The sequence below is a fragment of the Ranitomeya imitator genome, chromosome 2 (genome assembly GCF_032444005.1).
Source record: "Ranitomeya imitator isolate aRanImi1 chromosome 2, aRanImi1.pri, whole genome shotgun sequence".
Lineage (NCBI taxonomy): Eukaryota > Metazoa > Chordata > Amphibia > Anura > Dendrobatidae > Ranitomeya > Ranitomeya imitator.
The window spans coordinates 274,225,783-274,247,241 of record NC_091283.1 but is presented as its reverse complement, the minus strand read 5'-3'; the positions used below and the strand labels follow the sequence as shown (position 1 = coordinate 274,247,241).

At 50.0% G+C, this 21,459-nt stretch overlaps 1 protein-coding gene across 1 annotated transcript in view; it reads left to right on the top strand.

The window, feature by feature from the left end:
* Positions 1–21,459, top strand: part of LOC138663132 (ketosamine-3-kinase-like) — a 75,564-nt gene that overhangs the window by 50,778 nt on the left and 3,327 nt on the right. Inside the window, exons 2-5 of the mRNA XM_069749268.1 lie at positions 5,388–5,539; positions 6,615–6,706; positions 6,787–6,869; positions 6,973–7,095. Of these exons, the coding sequence (XP_069605369.1) occupies positions 5,388–5,539; positions 6,615–6,706; positions 6,787–6,869; positions 6,973–7,095 (450 nt within the window). The remainder of the gene's footprint in view (positions 1–5,387; positions 5,540–6,614; positions 6,707–6,786; positions 6,870–6,972; positions 7,096–21,459) is intronic.

Below are 21,459 nucleotides of genomic sequence, written 5' to 3'. Positions count from 1 at the left end.
CCCGGAGGTCTGTACTGATAGTGGGGTCACACCTGTGTAATGTGGGGTCTTAGTGAGGTACGAGGGTCTCTGTGCCCGGAGGTCTGTACTGATAGTGGGGTCTCACCCGTATAATGTGGGGTATTAGTTAGGTACGAGGGTCTCTGTGCCTCGGGGGTCTGTACTGATAGTGGGGTCTCACCTGTGTAATGTGGGGTCTTAGTGAGGTACGAGGGTCTCTGTGCCCCGGGGGTCTATACTGATAGTGCGGTCACACCTGTGTAATGTGGGGTCTTAGTGAGGTACGAGGGTCTCTGTGCCCGGGGGTCTGTACTGATAGTGGGGTCACACCTGTGTAATGTGGGGTCTTAGGTACGAGGGTCTCTGTGCCCCAGAGGTCTGTACTGATAGTGGGGTCACACCTGTGTAATGTGGGGTCTTAGTGAGGTACGAGGGTCTCTGTGCCCCGGGGGTCTGTACTGATAGTGGGGTCACACCTTTGTAATGTGGGGTCCTAGTGAGGTACGAGGGTCTCTGTGCCCGGGGGTCTGTACTGATAGTGGGGTCTCACCTGTGTAATGTGGGGTCTTAGTGAGGTACGAGGATCTCTGTGCCCGGGGGTCTGTACTGATAGTGGGGTCTCACCTGTGTAATGTGGGGTCCTAGTGAGGTACGAGGGTCTCTGTGCCCGGGGGTCTGTACTGATAGTGGGGTCACACCTGTGTAATGTGAGGTACGAGGGTCTCTGTGCCTGGGGGTCTGTACTGATAGTGGGGTCACACCTGTGTAATGTGGGGTCTTAGTGAGGTACGAGGGTCTCTGTGCCCGGGGGTCTGTACTGATACTGGGGTCACACCTGTGTAATGTGGGGTCTTAGTGAGGTACGAGGGTCTCTGTGCCCGGGGGTCTGTACTGATAGTGGGGTCTCACCTGTGTAACGTGGGGTCTTAGTGAGGTACGAGGGTCTCTGTGCCCGGAGGTCTGTACTGATAGTGGGGTCTCACCTGTGTAATGTGGGGTCTTAGTGAGGTACGAGGGTCTCTGTACCCCGGGGGTCTGTACTGATAGTGGGGTCACACCAGTGTAATGTGGGGTCTTAGTGAGGTACGAGGGTCTCTGTACCCCGGGGGTCTGTACTGATAGTGGGGTCACACCTGTGTAATGTGAGGTACGAGGGTCTCTGTGCCCGGGGGTCTGTACTGATAGTGGGGTCACACCTGTGTAATGTGGGGTCTTAGTGAGGTACGAGGGTCTCTGTGCCCCGGGGGTCTGTTCTGATACTGGGGTCACACCTGTGTAATGTGGGGTCTTAGTGAGGTACGAGGGTCTCTGTGCCCCGGGGGTCTGTTCTGATACTGGGGTCACACCTGTGTAATGTGGGGTCTTAGTGAGGTACGAGGGTCTCTGTGCCCGGGGGTCTGTACTGATAGTGGGGTCACACCTGTGTAATGTGGGGTCTTAGTGAGGTACGAGGGTATCTGTGCCCGGGGGTCTTTACTGATAGTGGGGTCACACCAGTGTAATGTGGGGTCTTAGTGAGGTACGAGGGTCTCTGTGCCCGGGGGTCTGTACTGATAGTGGGGTCACACCTGTGTAATGTGGGGTCTTAGTGAGGTACGAGGGTCTCTGTGTCCGGGGGTCTGTACTGATAGTTGGGTCACACCTGTGTAATGTGGGGTCTTAGTGAGTTACGAGGGTCTCTGTGCCCGGGGGTCTGTACTGATAGTGGGGTCACACCTGTGTAATGTAAGGTACGAGGGTCTCTGTGCCCGGGGGTCTGTACTGATAGTGGGGTCACACCTGTGTAATGTGGGGTCTTAGTGAGGTACGAGGGTCTCTGTGACCGGGGGTCTGTACTGATAGTGGGGTCACACCTGTGTAATGTAAGGTACGAGGGTCTCTGTGCCCGGGGGTCTGTACTGATAGTGGGGTCACACCTGTGTAATGTGGGGTCTTAGTGAGGTACGAGGGTCTCTGTGCCCCGGGGGTCTGTTCTGATACTGGGGTCACACCTGTGTAATGTGGGGTCTTAGTGAGGTACGAGGGTCTCTGTGCCCCGGGGGTCTGTTCTGATACTGGGGTCACACCTGTGTAATGTGGGGTCTTAGTGAGTTACGAGGGTCTCTGTGCCCGGGGGTCTGTACTGATGGTGGGGTCACACCTGTGTAATGTGGGGTCTTAGTGAGGTACGAGGGTCTCTGTGACCGGGGGTCTGTACTGATAGTGGGGTCACACCTGTGTAATGTCGGGTCTTAGTGAGGTACGAGGGTCTCTGTGCCCGGGGGTCTGTACTGATAGTGGGGTCACACCTGTGTAATGTGAGGTCTTAGTGAGGTACGAGGGTCTCTGTGCCCCGGGGGTCTGTACTGATAGTGGGGTCACACCTGTGTAATGTGGGGTCTTAGTGAGGTACGAGGGTCTCTGTGCCCCGGGGGTCTGTTCTGATACTGGGGTCACACCTGTGTAATGTGGGGTCTTAGTGAGGTACGAGGGTCTCTGTGCCCCGGGGGTCTGTACTGATAGTGGGGTCACACCTGTGTAATGTGGGGTCTTAGTGAGGTACGAGGGTCTCTGTGCCCCTGGGGTCTGTACTGATAGTGGGGTCACACCTGTGTAATGTGGGGGTCTTAGTGAGGTACGAGGGTCTCTGTGCCCGGGGGGTCTGTACTGATAGTGGGGTCACACCTGTGTAATGTGGGGTCTTAGTGAGGTACGAGGCTCTCTGTGCCCCGGGGGTCTGTACTGATAGTGGGGTCACACCTGTGTAATGTGGGGTCTTAGTGAGGTACGAGGGTCTCTGTGCCCGGGGGTCTGTACTGATAGTGGGGTCACACCTGTGTAATGTGGGGTCTTAGTGAGGTACGAGGGTCTCTTGTGTCCGGTGGTCTGTACTGATAGTGGGGTCACACCTGTGTAATGTGGGGTCTTAGTGAGGTACGAGGGTCTCTATGCCCGGGGGTCTGTACTGATAGTGGGGTCACACCTGTGTAATGTGGGGTCTTAGGTACGAGGGTCTCTGTGCCCCGGAGGTCTGTACTGATAGTGGGGTCACACCTGTGTAATGTGGGGTCTTAGTGAGGTACGAGGGTCTCTGTGCCCGGGGGTCTGTACTGAAAGTGGGGTCACACCTGTGTAATGTGGGGTCTTAGGTACGAGGGTCTCTGTGCCCCGGGGGTCTGTACTGATAGTGGGGTCACACCTGTGTAATGTGGGGTCCTAGTGAGGTACGAGGGTCTCTGTGCCCGGGGGTCTGTACTGATAGTGGGGTCACACCTGTGTAATGTGGGGTCTTAGTGAGGTACGAGGATCTCTGTGCCCGGGGGTCTGTACTGATAGTGGGGTCTCACCTGTGTAATGTGGGGTCCTAGTGAGGTACGAGGGTCTCTGTGCCCGGAGGTCTGTACTGATAGTGGGGTCTCACCTGTGTAATGTGGGGTCCTAGTGAAGTACGAGGGTCTCTGTGCCCGGGGGTCTGTACTGATAGTGGGGTCACACCTGTGTAATGTGGGGTCTTAGTGAGGTACGAGGGTCTCTGTGACCGGGGGTCTGTACTGATAGTGGGGTCACACCTGTGTAATGTCGGGTCTTAGTGAGGTACGAGGGTCTCTGTGCCCGGGGGTCTGTACTGATAGTGGGGTCACACCTGTGTAATGTGAGGTCTTAGTGAGGTACGAGGGTCTCTGTGCCCCGGGGGTCTGTACTGATAGTGGGGTCACACCTGTGTAATGTGGGGTCTTAGTGAGGTACGAGGGTCTCTGTGCCCCTGGGGTCTGTTCTGATAGTGGGGTCACACCTGTGTAATGTGGGGGTCTTAGTGAGGTACGAGGGTCTCTGTGCCCGGGGGGTCTGTACTGATAGTGGGGTCACACCTGTGTAATGTGGGGTCTTAGTGAGGTACGAGGGTCTCTGTGCCCGGGGGTCTGTACTGATAGTGGGGTCACACCTGTGTAATGTGGGGTCTTAGTGAGGTACGAGGGTCTCTGTGCCCGGGGGTCTGTACTGATAGTGGGGTCACACCTGTGTAATGTGGGGTCTTAGTGAGGTACGAGGGTCTCTGTGCCCGGGGGTCTGTACTGATAGTGGGGTCACACCTGTGTAATGTGAGGTACGAGGGTCTCTGTGCCCGGGGGTCTGTACTGATAGTGGGGTCTCACCTGTGTAACGTGGGGTCTTATTGAGGTACGAGGGTCTCTGTGCCCGGAGGTCTGTACTGATAGTGGGGTCTCACCTGTGTAATGTGGGGTCTTAGTGAGGTACGAGGATCTCTGTACCCCGGGGGTCTGTACTGATAGTGGGGTCACACCTGTGTAATGTGGGGTCTTAGTGAGGTACGAGGGTCTCTGTGCCCCTGGGGTCTGTACTGATAGTGGGGTCACACCTGTGTAATGTGGGGTCTTAGTGAGGTACGAGGTTCGTTGTTCCCCGAGGGTCTGTACTGATAGTGGGGTCACACCTGTGTAATGTGGGGTCTTAGTGAGGTACGAGGGTCTCTGTGCCCGGGGGTCTGTACTGATAGTGGGGTCACACCTGTGTAATGTGGGGTCTTAGTGAGGTACGAGGGTCTCTGTGCCCGGGGGTCTGTACTGATAGTGGGGTCTCACCTGTGTAACGTGGGGTCTTAGTGAGGTACGAGGGTTTCTGTGCCCGGAGGTCTGTACTGATAGTGGGGTCTCACCTGTGTAATGTGGGGTCTTAGTGAGGTACGAGGATCTCTGTACCCCGGGGGTCTGTACTGATAGTGGGGTCACACCTGTGTAATGTGGGTCTTGGTGAGGTACGAGGGTCTCTGTGCCCCGGGGGTCTGTTCTGATAGTGGGGTCACACCTGTGTAATGTGAGGTACGAGGGTCTCTGTGCCCGGGGGTCTGTACTGATAGTGGGGTCACACCTGTGTAATGTGGGGTCTTAGTGAGGTACGAGGTTCTCTGTGCCCGGGGGTGTGTACTGATAGTGGGGTCACACCTGTGTAATGTGGGGTCTTAGTGAGGTACGAGGTTCGTTGTTCCCCGAGGGTCTGTACTGATAGGGGGGTCACACCTGTGTAATGTGGGGTCTTAGTGAGGTACGAGGGTCTCTGTGCCCCTGGGGTCTGTACTGATAGTGGGGTCACACCTGTGTAATGTGGGGTCTTAGTGAGGTACGAGGTTCGTTGTTCCCCGAGGGTCTGTACTGATAGTGGGGTCACACCTGTGTAATGTGGGGTCTTAGTGAGGTACGAGGGTCTCTGTGCCCCTGGGGTCTGTACTGATAGTGGGGTCACACCTGTATAATGTGGGGTCTTTGTGAGGTACGAGGTTCTCTGTGCCCGGGGGTCTGTACTGATAGTGGGGTCACACCTGTGTAATGTGAGGTACGAGGTTCGTTGTTCCCCGGGGGTCCGGATCTGATCTCCCTCGGTTTTCTTCACAGGCTAGACAGATGTTTGAGGGGGAGCTGGCGAGTCTGGATGCCGTTCGTCAGACTGGCACCATCAGGGTTCCCAATCCGATAAAGGTGATAGATCAGCCAGGAGGGGGCGCCGCACTTGTGATGGAGCACCTGAATATGAGGAGCCTCAACAGGTGAGAAAGGCGACGGGTCAGCGCTGGGGGCTTCTATGTACTAGGGTAGTGGGCACGCTTCATGCAGGACATGATCTACACTGGTAAGGTGGTCCCTGGTGCCGCGGGTCATGTATAGATTCCTATGAGTTGTGGGCATGCCTCACACATGGTAAGCTGGTGCTGCCAGGTATGTATAGAATCCTATGAGTAGTGGGCATGCCTCTCACATGGTAAGGTGGTCCCTGGTGACGAGGGGCATGTATAGATTCCTATGAGTAGTGGGCATGCCTCACACATGGCAAGGTGGTCCCTGGTGACGAGGGGCATGTATAGATTCTTATGAGTAGTGCGCATGCCTCACACATGGTAAGGTGGTCCCTGGTGCCGCGGGGCATGTATAGATTCCTGTGAGTAGTGGGCTTGCCTCTCACATAGTAAGGTGGTTCCTGGTGCTGCGAGGCATGTATAGATTACTGTTAGTAGTGGGCATGCCTCACACATGGTAAGGTGGTCCCTGGTGACGAGGGGCATGTATAGATTCCTATGAGTAGTGGGCATGCCTCTCACATAGTAAGGTGGTTCCTGGTGCTGCGAGGCATGTATAGATTCCTGTTAGTAGTGGGCATGCCTCACACATGGTAAGGTGGTCCCTGGTGATGAGCGGCATGTATAGATTCCTATGAGTAGTGGGCATGCCTCACACATGGTAAGGTGGTCCCTGGTGACGAGGTGCATGTATAGATTCCTATGAGTAGTGGGCATGCCTCACACATGGTAAGGTGGTTCCTGGTGACGAGGGGCATGTATAGATTCCTATGAGTAGTGGGCTTGCCTCTCACATGGTAAGGTGGTCCCTGGTGCTGCGAGGCATGTATAGATTCCTGTTAGTAGTGGGCATGCCTCACACATGGTAAGGTGGTCCCTGGTGCTGCGAGGCATGTATAGATTCCTGTTAGTAGTGGGCATGCCTCACACATGGTAAGGTGGTCCCTGGTGACTAGGGGCATGCTTTTGCAGTACTAGACTGCCGTAGACTTGCCCCTCTTATGACATCGGGTGGGATTCGCGTCCCCTCACTCTTGCTGTCTTGCAGGCACTCGGCGGCATTGGGGGAACAGTTGGCCGATCTCCACCTGCACAACCAGCGGCTGCGGGAGCAGCTGGACCGAGACAGCGGCATTGTGGGTAACTAGCTGCGGAGAGGTTCATATACTTATCCCACATCATATTCCTGTCCTGGGGGTTCACTTTTTTTTCCCCATAAGGTAAAGGGGCGGGGCAAGCGGACATGGCACATGTGGACAAGTTCGGCTTTCACGCGGTGACCTGCTGTGGATCCATCCCCCTGGTGAGAGCCTGACATATATACGTGTGTGCGGCCAATCAGATCGCTGTGTCCTTTACCCCTCCCCCGAGCACTAAGTTGATAGCTGCAGATGTTTCATTGACAGGTGAATGATTGGCTGGAGGACTGGGTCGCCTTCTATTGCCGGCAGCGGATCCAACCACAGATGGCGCTGTTGGAGGAGTCGTCCGGGGACCGCGAGGCTCGGGAGCTTTGGGCGCAATTACAGGTGAGGCTCCACCTACTGAGGCCGGCTCCTCCCTCTCCAAGTATGAGTGACAGTTACCTTCTTATCAGCTCTCCATATACTGACGTCCTGGATACACAGCAGATAACCTGGAAAAATAGAGCTCAGCAGAGTAGAGCTTGCGTCGTAGAGCGTTGCGGAGTAGAGGTTTCATTAAAGAGTGTGGAGGAGTAGAGGTAGCTGCGTAGAGCGCGGCGGAGTAGAGGTTTCATTAAAGAGTGTGGAGGAATAGAGGTAGCTGCGTAGAGCGCGGCGGAGTAGAGGTTTCATTAAAGAGTGTGGAGGAATAGAGGTAGCTGCGTAGAGCGCTGCGGAGTAGAGGTTTCAGCAAAGAATGTGGAGGAATAGAGGTAGCTAAGTAGAGCGCGGCGGAGTAGCGGTCGCGGCGTAGAGCGCGGCGGAGCAGAGGTTGCGGCGGAGCAGTGTGTCACGATAATGTAAAAATGCCATATTGTGAGTTTCGTTTCAGAAGGTTACATAGCTTTACAGACACGCTGTGGGTCATTCTGCTCCCCCCTCTTTTCACTCTGCCTGCTGCCTATGTGTGTAATTCAAAACCCTCACTAGAATCACTGAAGTTTTATGGCTTTTAGCTGCACCAGACTCTGTGAAAACTACTCATTCCCTCCTCCCTCATAATACCAGCCAAAACTGGTATAGCCACTTCCAAACTGCAGGCATTTCTTTCTTCTATTAACGGGCTATATAGGGGCACCGATCCGGGCTAGGGATATAAGAATGATCTATTCCGTATGTCCATCGATAGATCTATCACTCACTGAAAGCGCTAGCAGCTAAACGCAACCAGAGCAAAGCGTGGACTTCTCCTTAAGCAGTTCATATAATTGCGCCGTGCTTACACTTAAAAGAATTGCCCCGACGTGGTGCACCTCGGGAACCTGGTCTAGTTCGTATATGAGATTTATGCAGCAAGATATGCAGAAAAATAGTTTTCATATTCTAAGAAAAGGGGAGGTTTCAGTTTCAGCCCCTAAGTGATGTCACCGCAGTGGGAGTGCCTGGGTTTTGAGCTAGGAATACCTTAGTGAGACAGCATTCTTGCAGTGTCTTTGTGTCCGGGATCCAGCTGCGTACAGATGTGATATGCATCTAGATGTGTGCATCCTACAAAGCCCACAGCCAGCCATGATGATTGTTGTGAATTCTGTGGCAGAGCTCCCTCCTGTGGTCACAAGTGGTACTTCGGCTGATATTCTCTGGGAGCTTCCGTTTGTGGACGAAAGTGGTACTGCGGCTTCTGAGTTTCCTCCCTCAGGTGATCTGGTGAGGTCGTTAGGTGCTTCTCTACTTAACTCCACCTAATGCTTTGATCCTGGCTTCCTGTCAATGTTCCAGTGTTGGACTTGTTTTTCCCTGGATCATTCCTGTGGCCTGCTGCTCTGCATAGCTAAGTTCTTCTTTGCTATTTGTTTGCTATTTTTTCTGTCCAGCTTGTCTTATTTTGTTGCTGGGAGCTCTGGGACGCAAAGGGTGTACCTCCGTGCCGTTAGTTCGGTACGGAGGGTCTTTTTGCCCCCTTTGCGTGGTTTTCTTTAGGGTTTTGTGTAGACCGCAAAGTTGTCTTTCCTATCCTCGCTCTGTTGGGAAGGTCGGGCCTCGCTGTGCTGAATCTATTTCATCTCTACGTTTGTCTTTTCATCTTAACTCACAGTCATTATATGTGGGGGGCTGCCTTTTCCTTTGGGGTATTTCTCTGAGGCAAGTTAGGCTTATTTTCTATCTTCAGGCTAGTTAGTTTCTCAGGCTGTGCCGAGTTGCATAGGTAGAGTTAGGCGCAATCCACGGCTGCCTCTAGTGTTGTTTGGAGAGGATTAGGGATTGCGGTCTGCAGAGTTCCCACGTCTCAGAGCTCGTTCTATGATTTTGGGTTATTGTCAGATCACTGTATGTGCTCTGACCGCTATGTTCATTGTGGTACTGCATTGCCTTTCATAACAGATGATATGAAATTATCTGAACCTCCTGTAAGTGTTCTTTTCAATTTTAATCCCATTTTATTTGTAATTTGTATTGTACATATGATATTGTCTCCTTTATCATTTCTTTTTATACTTTGTAAATACTGCCTACCTTTTTTGGGAGTAAAAATTGCAATTTGTTAGCTTGTCTCTCCTTGCTTTAAATGAACTGTTGCGTCCTCTGAAGTGAATTACTAAAGAGCAGAGAGGCGGGCACCGCACAGAAAATATGTTAAAGAAGATCGACCACGTGCATAGATAAGATCCACAGAACTAAAAAAAGAGAAAGACTATGCACACAATGGGATCAACTGCATATAACAAATTTTATTATACAAAACACCTCACCCCGCACAAAAGCACAGTAAGGAAAAGCACACATTTAAAAACAATTAAAACAAAAACAGCCTATCCACATCCCCCCAAAAAACAGTCACAGGGATCCACATAATCACATATACATCATATAACAGACTTTCAAAGGTTAAGGCAGAATAACATCAACACATATGATTGTTTAATATCCGGTACTGCCCACTGAAGAGGTCTGACTGAAGAGAGTATATTAATTTGATCCTACATGTGACCAATATAACCCAATCACACCACTGGTCTGTGATAGATATGTAATATTGTCCAAAAAAGGACGTCAAACACTAAACCAGAGAAGCTCACTGGTATGACCCATAAATACCATGTCCTTAATCTGGCACCCCATCTAATACATTACCAAGTCTAGCAGAACCTGCTACCGAAGAGTCAATCCCTCATAGGTATCCAGGGGGAGAAAAGGAATAAACGTGCCCTAAAGAGAGGTATGGGCACGGCAGGCATGCAATGACTGGTCCTATCAAATAAAGCTGGGTGATCCAGAAAATGGAGCTGGGGTCAAAGAAGTCCAAAAAATATATATGTGGGGGGAGGGGGAGGAGGATAGGAGCCCAACGCGTATCGACGCTACTAAGGCGTCTTCGTCAGGGGAAGATACTGAACCTGGCCTCCAAACAGGCCTTTTATGCGTGGTGTACAATACCAATTATCTACATCACCTGTGTGGCTGCTGGCGATGTCCCAGAGACTAGCAGTTGTATGGCGCCGAGTAAATACTACCGGACATGCGCACTTAGAGCGCAACCCATGACCTGCAGCATGGCAACCAATCGGCTCTCACGTACCATGCAATCGTGCAGAAAGACCAAAGCGCCAATAGGAGATGTACTATTTTAGAATGAGTGCGCACGCGCACTAGTCCCACGCTCAAAGGATTACAACATCCATATGCGCACGCTCGGTGTCCCAAACAGAGAAAGCCCGGTCATGCGCAATAGTAACGGCACGCAGATACACTAGCAGCGCGCACGCGCGCCAGTGTATCATCTCACATAAGACTGCGTGCATAAGTGCCATGCAATCAAAGTAAGTGCGCCATGCTAAAATAACTCCATACACGTCGGATGGTCAAAATGATAGTGCACACTAACCTAGAAAATATATATCCAGCGCTAAGGAAAAAGGAACAGCTCAACTGAGGATGACTTTTGGGCAGAATCTAAGAAACTTACTGACAGGTTTCAAGCCAGGGGGTATCCGCGAAAAGTGATCTCGCGAGCATTTCAGCACTCAGCAGTGCGAACGGGAGGACATACTTAAACCCAAACCGAAGAAGAATGCACGGACAATAGATCTGAGACTGCAGAGACCCGTGTGTCGTAACCAGTGCCTTCCCCCGTCCCACCACTCCGTAATAAAAGACACCAACAATCCTGGATGGGTTGAACAGGTCGGTCACAGTTTTATTATTTGCAAAGTAGAGAAGGGCAATTACACATCGCGACGCACTCATTGCTGAAGGCCCCAGCCGACGACCGCTGGGCCAGCAAGCCGATGAGAGGTTACGAACCTTTGCCCCCCTCTACCTACCGCTGTGACGTATATAAAAGAACGTTAAAAATTTTTTTTATTTATTTATTTTTTTTTTTAAATCTAAAATTCAAAAACATTTTAACAGTAATAGCACAGTACATTTACCAGTTTATAAGGGAGGGAGGGTGGGACAACAGCTTCCAAGGGTCAGCCGGGGAGAAAGAGGGAGAACCTGGCCCCGTCACTAGAATTTAACCCCTGAGGGTGTGGCCTGACTCCCCTCTTCTCCCCGGTTGGTCCGCTGGGCGTCCCAATCATGACCTCACCTGGGGAGGTAGTGGGAGGGGGGAATTGGGCACTGCACAGATTTCCCCTCTAGCTATCCCTTAGGGGCTCTGCAGTCAGAGGCACGTTCCTTATACAGTGCCGTGCCTACCAGACTGCAGAGACCCGTGTGTCGTAACCAGTGCCTTCCCCCGTCCCACCACTCCGTAATAAAAGACACCAACAATCCTGGATGGGTTGAACAGGTCGGTCACAGTTTTATTATTTGCAAAGTAGAGAAGGGCAATTACACATCGCGACGCACTCATTGCTGAAGGCCCCAGCCGACGACCGCTGGGCCAGCAAGCCGATGAGAGGTTACGAACCTTTGCCCCCCTCTACCTACCGCCACGGAGGATCATGTGTATGACCTACACAGGACTCCGACCCCCACACAACATCATTAGAGCCTGTTCAACACCATCCCGCAAACCCCCCAAAAATATGTCGAGCCCGATGTCCGTGAGGTGGATGCCGTTCGGTCTTAGTAAAGCTAAATTGTTCCCTTCTAACTCTTGGTGTCGAACTACAATGCCGAAATTTTCTCTTACAAACTTCGACATCTTTGTGTTAATCCTTTTTCTTGCGTTTTCGACGGCTTTTACATCCTTAGCTCCGTGCCAGACCGCTCGAGGTATTATCTCGGACCACACCACCACCATATCTGGTAATAAACAGACAAACCGATCGATATCTGTTGACATTACTGTGTACAGCTCGGCCCCTTTTCGCTTGCCCAAATCATTGCCTCCGGCATGTAGCACCAGAACCACCGGCCCTTTGGCCTTCTTAGCGATGTCGACCAACTCCGGGAAGATCTGACGCCACCGGAGCCCTCTGATGCCTCTCCAGTTGACTTCCAAATTTGGGAAGCCAAAATTGGTTCCACCCGTCCTGAGTTTGGCCCTTTTGCATGCCCAGTAGACAAAAGAATGCCTCACTACCCAGACTGTGGGCCTACAGCTGCCTGTAATAGACAAAAAATGTTAAAGCAGGTCTGGTCTTATGTATCTTGCAAAGCGTGCGGATTTCCAGCGGCCCATTCTCTGCACCTCGATTTCCGATATCCCCGCTCTAGCTGCTTCGGTAGCCGCCCCTATTCGGAAGGAATGTGTCCCATATTCCTTTGGAGCCACGCCGACTGCCTCAAGGCAATGTCTAAAGATTGCTTGAAGTTGATATTTAGTAAGAGGGGACCCGTCAGTGTGTGAAAGAAAGAATCTACCCGAATGTCTTACTACCGCATAGTTTTTAACTATTTTTACGGGGCATATTGGGACGCCTGACTCTTTGACCAATACCCATGTCCCCCTCCCGGTGGGGTCGCATTTGGATCTCCGTACTCTAATGCGCAGAGCTTCGCTGCATATGACGAGGTCTTCATTGATTAAGCCGCCGCTTGATGCTGTTTTTGACTGGGGCACTAATTCGCTGATGCGAAGTGCCCCGAAGAAGGCAATTACTGTGTACCATAATCAATGGGGGGATGTGTATGGGATTCTTAAGAAAAATTGGAATATCTTACTTACAGAACCCAAACTTCACCCCTGGCTTGCTCCTGCACCGAGAATGGAGGCCAGAAGGTCACGGAACCTCAAGGATAAGCTGGTATCTAGCCATTTTAAACGGGCATCTGTGAGGAGTGGTAGCTGTGGTCGTATCTTTGGCTCTTATCCATGTGGTGGATGCAATGTATGCGGTTTTATGATATCGGACACGGGTATAACGCTTCCACACTTACCAAAAAGGATTGAACCGCCAGCGTATTTCAACTGCCGTACCAGGAACCTGGTGTATGCACTGGTGTGTGGGTGCCCAAAACCATATGTGGGGTACACAACACAGGAGCTTAGGCGCCGGGTGCAACAGCATTTGTCCAGCATTAATACTGCCAAAAGGGATCGGGAGAAGGGTAAACAGCTTACATGAGTGGCAGGACATTTCCTGCAGATACATGGTGGCTCTGCAGTGAGTTTGAAGGTCATGGGCCTGGAGGGGGTGAAAGCGGATATTCGGGGTGGTAACACTGTGTTGGACCTACTTAGGAGAGAGTCCAAGTGGATTTACAATCTTGATAGTCGGGCTCCTGTAGGGATCAACGAGGAACTGCTGTTTACCGGCTTTTATAAGCAAGTCTAGTCCCGGGGATACAGCTTTGGGACTGGTTAAGCTTATGTCACCAGTTCTGGTGGGGATGTATTTACCCACTTAGGTGTATTATGTTGTTGGTCTCTGTTGTGAATTCTGTGGCAGAGCTCCCTCCTGTGGTCACAAGTGGTACTTCGGCTGATTCTCTCTGTGAGCTTCCGTTGGTGGAGGGAAGTGGTACTGCGGCTTCTGAATTTCCTCCCTCAGGTGATGTGGTGAGGTCGTTAGGTGCTGCTCTACTTAACTCCACCTAGTGCTTTGATCCTGGCTTCCTGTCAATGTTCCAGTATTGGACTTGTTTTCCTCCTGGATCGTTCCTGTGGCCTGCTGCTCTGCATAGCTAAGTTTTCCTTTGCTATTTTGTTTGCTTTTCTTCTGTCCAGCTTATCTATTTGTTTGCTGGAAGCTCTGGGACGCAGAGGGTGTACCTCCGTGCCGTTAGTTCGGTAAGGAGGGTCTTTATGCCCCCTTTGCGTGGTTTTTAGGGTTTTGTGTTGACCGCAAAGTTACCTTTCCTATCCTCGCTCTGTTCAGAAAGTCGGGCCTCACTTTGCTAAATCTATTTCATCTCTACGTTTGTCTTTTCATCTTAACTCACAGTCATTATATGTGGGGGGCTGCCTTTTCCTTTGGGGTATTTCTCTGAGGCAAGGTAGGCTTATTTTCTATCTTCAGGCTAGCTAGTTTCTCAGGCTGTGCCGAGTTGCATAGGTAGCGTTAGGCGCAATCCACGGCTGCCTCTAGTGTTGTTGGAGAGGATCAGGGATTGCGGTCAACAGAGTTCCCACGTCTCAGAGCTCGTTCTATGTTTTTGGATTATTGTCAGATCACTGTATGTGCTCTGACCTCTATGTTCACTGTGGTACTGAATTGCCTAATCATAACAGTACAGGAAGCCAAAAGTACTAATGATTCTCAATAGAGGGAAAGAAGAAGTTCTGAGACCATTTTTTTTTCTCTGCACTGTGTTTTGCCTTTTTTTTTCCCCTAGACATTTGGGTGGTTCAGGACACAGGTGTAGCAATGGACATTAGAAGTCTGTCTTCATGTGTGGATCAGCTCTCGGCAAGAGTACAAAAGATTCAAGACACTATTGATCAGAAATCTGTTAGAACCAAGAATTCCTATTCCTGATTTGTTTTTTGGTGATAGAACTAAGTTTCTGAGTTTCAAAAATAATTGTAAACTATTTCTGGCCTTGAAACCTCGCTCCTCTGGTGATCCAGTTCAACAGGTTTTGATCATTATTTCTTTTTTGCGTGGCGACCCTCAGGACTGGGCATTTTCTCTTGCGCCAGGAGATCCTGCATTAAGTAATATCGATGCGTTTTTCCTGGCGCTCGGATTGCTGTACGATGAACCTAATTCAGTGGATCAGGCAGAAAAAAAATTTACTGGCTCTTTGTCAGGGTCAGGATGAGATAGTTATATTGTCAGAAATTTAGAAAGTGGTCCGTGCTCACTCTATGGAATGAATCTGCGCTGGCAGCTATGTTCAGAAAGGGTCTCTCTGAAGCCCTTAAGGATTTCATGGTGGGATTTCCTATGCCTGCTGGTTTGAATGAGACTGTCTTTGGCCATTCAGATTGGTCGACGCTTGCGTGAGCGTAAATCTGTGCACCATTTGGCGGTATTACCTGAGCTTAAACCTGAGCCTATGCAGTGCGATAGGACTTTGACCAGAGTTGAACGGCAAGAACACAGACGTCTGAATGGTCTGTGTTTCTACTGTGGTGATTCCACTCATGCTATCTCTGATTGTCCTAAGCGCACTAAGCGGTTCGCTAGGTTTGCCACCATTGGTACAGTACAGTCAAAATTTCTTCTGTCCGTTACCTTGATCTGCTCTTTGTCATCGTATTCTGTCATGGCATTTGTGGATTCAGGCGCTGCCCTGAATTTGATGGACTTGGAGTATGCTAAGCGTTGTGGGTTTTTCTTGGAGCCCTTGCAGTGTCCTATTCCATTGAGAGGAATTGATGCTACGCCTTTGGCCAAGAATAAGCCTCAGTACTGGACCCAGCTGACCATGTGCGTGGCTCCTGCACATCAGGAGCTTATTCGCTTTCTGGTGTTGCATAATCTGCATGATGTGGTCGTGTTGGGGTTGCCATGGCTACAAGTCCATAATCCAGTATTAGATTGGAATTCCATGTCGGTGTCCAGCTGGGGTTGTCAGGGGGTACATGGTGATGTTCCATTTCTGTCAATTTCGTCATCCACCCCTTCTGAGGTTCCAGAGTTCTTGTCTGATTACCGGGATGTATTTGATGAGCCCAAGTCCGATGCCCTACCTCCGCATAGGGATTGTGATTGTGCTATCAATTTGATTCCTGGTAGTAAGTTCCCAAAAGGCCGATTGTTTAATTTATCTGTGCCTGAGCACGCCGCTATGCGCAGTTATGTGAAGGAGTCCCTGGAGAAGGGGCATATTCGCCCGTCATCGTCGCCATTAGGAGCAGGGTTCTTTTTTGTAGCCAAGAAGGATGGTTCGCTGAGACCTTGTATAGATTACCGCCTTCTAAATAAGATCACGGTTAAATTTCAGTACCCCTTGCCGTTGCTATCTGATTTGTTTGCTCGGATTAAGGGGGCTAGTTGGTTCACCAAGATAGATCTTCGTGGTGCGTATAATCTTGTGCGAATTAAGCGAGGCGATGAATGGAAAACTGCATTTAATACGCCCGAGGGTCATTTTGAGTATCTAGTAATGCCATTCGGACTTGCCAATGCTCCATCAGTGTTTCAGTCCTTTATGCATGACATCTTCCGAGAGTACCTGGATAAATTCCTGATTGTGTACTTGGATGACATTTTGATCTTCTCGGATGATTGGGAGTCTCATGTGAAGCAGGTCAGAACGGTTTTTCAGGTCCTGTGTGCTAATTCTTTGTTTGTGAAGGGATCAAAGTGTCTCTTTGGTGTGCAGAAGGTTTCATTTTTGGGGTTCATCTTTTCCCCTTCTACTATCGAGATGGATCCTGTTAAGGTCCAAGCCATCCATGATTGGACTCAGCCGACATCTCTGAAAAGTCTGCAAAAGTTCCTGGGCTTTGCTAATTTTTATCGTCGCTTCATCTGCAATTTTTCTAGTATTGCTAAACCATTGACCGATTTGACCAAGAACGGTGCTGATATGGTCAATTGGTCTTCTGCTGCTGTGGAAGCTTTTCAAGAGTTGAAGCGTCGTTTTTCTTCTGCCCCTGTGTTGTGTCAACCAGATGTTTCGCTTCTGTTCCAGGTCGAGGTTGATGCTTCTGAGATTGGAGCAGGGGCTGTTTTGTCGCAGAGAGGTTCTGATTGCTCAGTGATGAAACCGTGCGCCTTCTTTTCCAGGAAGTTTTCGCCTGCTGAGCGAAATTATGATGTGGGCAACCGAGAGTTGCTGGCCATGAAGTGGGCATTCGAGGAGTGGCGTCATTGGCTTGAAGGAGCTAAGCATCGCGTGGTGGTATTGACTGATCATAAGAACTTGACTTATCTCGAGTCTGCCAAGCGGTTGAATCCTAGACAGGCTCGTTGGTCGCTGTTTTTTGCCCGTTTTGACTTTGTGATTTCGTACCTTCCGGGCTCTAAAAATGTGAAGGCGGATGCTCTGTCTAGGAGTTTTGTGCCCTACTCTCTGGGTTTGTCTGAGCCGGCGGGTATCCTCAAGGAAGGAGTAATTGTGTCTGCCATCTCCCCTGATTTGCGGCGAGTGCTGCAAAAATTTCAGGCTAATAAACCTGATCGTTGTCCAGCGGAGAAACTGTTTGTCCCTGATAGGTGGACGAATAAAGTTATCTCTGAGGTTCATTGTTCGGTCTTGGCTGGTCATCCTGGAATCTTTGGTACCAGAGAGTTAGTGGCTAGATCCTTTTGGTGGCCATCTCTGTCGCGGGATGTGCGTACTTTTGTGCAGTCCTGTGGGATTTGTGCTCGGGCTAAGCCCTGCTGTTCTCGTGCCAGTGGGTTGCTTTTGCCCTTGCCAGTCCCGAAGAGGCCTTGGACACATATCTCTATGGATTTTATTTCAGATCTTCCAGTTTCTCAAAAGATGTCAGTCTTTTGGGTGGTCTGTGATCGCTTTTCTAAGATGGTCCATTTGGTACCCTTGTCTAAATTGCCTTCCTCCTCTGATTTGGTGCCGTTGTTCTTCCAGCATGTGGTTCGTTTACATGGCATTCCAGAGAATATCGTTTCTGACAGAGGTTCCCAGTTTTGAGGTTTTGGCGAGCTTTTTGTGGTAGGATGGGCATTGACTTGTCTTTTTCCTCGGCTTTCCATCCTCAGACTAATGGCCAGACCGAACGAACCAATCAGACCTTGGAAACATATCTGAGATGTTTTGTTTCTGCTGATCAGGATGACTGGGTGTCCTTTTTGTCTTTGGCTGAGTTCGCCCTTAATAATCGGGCCAGCTCGGCTACCTTGGTTTCGCCATTTTTCTGCAACTCTGGGTTCCATCCTCGTTTCTCGTCAGGACAGGTTGAGTCTTCGGACTGTCCTGGTGTGGATACTGTGGTGGACAGGTTGCAGCAGATTTGGACTCAGTTAGTGGACAATTTGACCTTGTCCCAGGAGAAGGCTCAACGTTTTGCTAATCGCAGACGCTGTGTGGGTCCCCGACTTCGTGTTGGGGATCTGGTTTGGTTATCTTCTCGTCATATTCCTATGAAGGTTTCCTCTCCTAAGTTAAAACCTCGTTTCATTGGTCCGTATAGGATTTCTGAGGTTCTTAATCCTGTGTCTTTTCGTCTGACCCTTCCAGATTCTTTTTCCATACATAACGTATTCCATAGGTCATTGTTGCGGAGATACGTGGCACCTATGGTTCCATCTGTTGACCCTCCTGCCCCGGTTTTGGTGGAGGGGGAGTTGGAGTATATTGTGGAGAAGATTTTGGATTCTCGTGTTTCAAGACGGAAACTCCAGTATCTGGTTAAGTGGAAGGGTTATGCTCAGGAAGATAATTCCTGGGTCTTTGCCTCTAATGTCCATGCTCCCGATCTTGTTCGTGCCTTTCATGTGGCTCATCCTGGTCGGCCTGGGGGCTCTGGTGAGGGTTCGGTGACCCCTCCTCAAGGGGGGGGTACTGTTGTGAATTCTGTGGCAGAGCTCCCTCCTGTGGTCACAAGTGGTACTTCGGCTGATTCTCTCTGTGAGCTTCCGTTGGTGGAGGGAAGTGGTACTGCGGCTTCTGAATTTCCTCCCTCAGGTGATGTGGTGAGGTCGTTAGGTGCTGCTCTACTTAACTCCACCTAGTGCTTTGATCCTGGCTTCCTGTCAATGTTCCAGTATTGGACTTGTTTTCCTCCTGGATCGTTCCTGTGGCCTGCTGCTCTGCATAGCTAAGTTTTCCTTTGCTATTTTGTTTGCTTTTCTTCTGTCCAGCTTATCTATTTGTTTGCTGGAAGCTCTGGGACGCAGAGGGTGTACCTCCGTGCCGTTAGTTCGGTACGGAGGGTCTTTTTGCCCCCTTTGTGTGGTTTTTAGGGTTTTGTGTTGACCGCAAAGTTACCTTTCCTATCCTCGCTCTGTTCAGAAAGTCGGGCTTCACTTTGCTAAATCTATTTCATCTCTACGTTTGTCTTTTCATCTTAACTCACAGTCATTATATGTGGGGGGCTGCCTTTTCCTTTGGGGTATTTCTCTGAGGCAAGGTAGGCTTATTTTCTATCTTCAGGCTAGCTAGTTTCTCAGGCTGTGCCGAGTTGCATAGGTAGCGTTAGGCGCAATCCACGGCTGCCTCTAGTGTTGTTGGAGAGGATCAGGGATTGCGGTCAACAGAGTTCCCACGTCTCAGAGCTCGTTCTATGTTTTTGGATTATTGTCAGATCACTGTGTGTGCTCTGACCTCTATGTTCACTGTGGTACTGAATTGCCTAATCATAACAGGTCTCGCTTGATCATCAACACCCCGTACATGGACCGTCTCGCCTCATATGGGCCTTGTCTTTTGCATGTGCCCGCTTCGGATTACCTTTATCCCTACTTGTTTACGTATATGTTCACAGTTTTACATCGTGTAACATTCACGCACTTCTTTTATGCTCTATTTGCCTATGCCTTAAGGTTTGTTACTGTCTACAGGGGTAGTTGGAGGTTAATGTACGAGGTGTGAGATATCTTAGAATTATGACAAGTATGCGTGGTATGATTGTGGTACCAGACTGCCTGCGTAATAAATGTGACTCCACACTCTGTACCCCTTGCATGGGCACGTATGTGCACCTTTTGCTTACATTTCTCTCAACGAAAAATAGTGCAATAAGTACGCGTGCACACATGGAATACTATTGCCGTGTTTAAAAAGGGTATTGGCACTTGCATATAGGTTTTTTTGGTACCTTTTTGTACTTGTATTTTTCTGCCAACTTATGTTTATGCATAGTGCTAATTCCCATATAGATGCTTCTGATGAGCATTTAGTAATTGCCTTCATTACACTTTTGTTTTTTCCTTAGCACTGGTTATATATTTTCTAGGTTAGTGTGCTGTTATGAACAGGTGATTCAGAACCACAATGGACCTAGTGGTTAAGAGCACACAAAGTGACCTGATAGTTACTAACATAGGACGAGCTCTGAGACGTGGGAACTCTGCTGACCGCAATCCCTAATCCTATAATACCACACTAGAGGTAGCCGTGGATTGCGCCTAACGCTCCCTATGCAACTCGGCACAGCCTGAGAAACTAGCTAGCTCTGAAGATAGAAAAATAAGCCTACCTTGCCTCAGAGAAATTCCCCAAAGGAAAAGGCAGCCCCCCACATATAATGACTGTGAGTTAAGATGAAAATACAAACACAGAGATGAAAGAGATTTTAGCAAAGTGAGGCCCGACTTAGGCTACGTTCAGACTAGCGTTGTGCTAGTGTGCGTTGGGTTAGCGTCGGGCGACGCACGCGTCATGCGCCACTATGTTTAACATGGGGGACGCATGCGTTTTTGTTTGTTGCGTTTTGCGACTCATGCGTCTTTTTTGCCGCAAGCGTCGGACCAAGAAGACGCAACAAGTTGCATTTTTCTTGCGTCCGATTTTCGGCAAAAAACGACGCACGCGTCGCAAAACGCAGCGTTTTTGCGTGCGTTTTGCCGCGTTTTTGCGTGCATTGTGCGTTGCATCGCCGACGCAGCTGCGCACAACGCTAGTCTGAACGTAACTTTACTGAATAGACCGAGGATAGTAAGATAGCTTTGCGGTCAGCACAAAAACCTACAAACATCCACGCAGAGGGGCAAAAAGACCCTCGGCACCGACTAACGGTACGGAGGTGCTCCCTCTGCGTCTCAGAGCTTCCAGCAAGCAAGAAAAACCAATATAGCAAGCTGGACAGAAAATATAGCAAACAAAAGTAACACAAGCAAAACTTAGCTTATGCAGGGCAGACAGGCCACAAGAACGATCCAGGAGAAAGCAAGACCAATACTGGAACATTGACTGGAGGCCGGGAACAAAGAACTAGGTGGAGTTAAAAAGAGCAGCACCTAACGACTTAACCTCGTCACCTGAGGAAGGAAACTCAGAAGCCGCAGTCCCACTCACCTCCACCAGAGGAAGCTCATAGACAGAACCAGCCGAAGTACCACTCATGACCACAGGAGGGAGCTTGACCACAGAATTCACAACAGTGTGCACTATCATTTTTACCATCCGACGTGTATGGAGTTATTTTAGCACGGCGCACTTACTTTGATTGCATGGCACTTATGCACGCAGTCTTGTGTGAGATGATACACTGGCGCGCGTGCGCGCTGCTAGTGTATCTGCGTGCCGTTACTATTGCGCATGACCGGGCTTTCCCTGTTTGGGACACCGAGCGTGCGCATATGGATGTTGTAATCCTTTGAGCGTGGGACTAGTGCGCGTGCGCACTCATTCTAAAATAGTACATCTCCTATTGGCGCTTTGGTCTTTCTGCACTATTGCATGGTACGTGAGAGCCGATTGGTTGCCATGCTGCAGGTCATGGGTTGCGCTCTAAGTGCGCATGTCCGGTAGTATTTACTCGGCGCCATACAACTGCTAGTTTCTGGGACATCGCCAGCA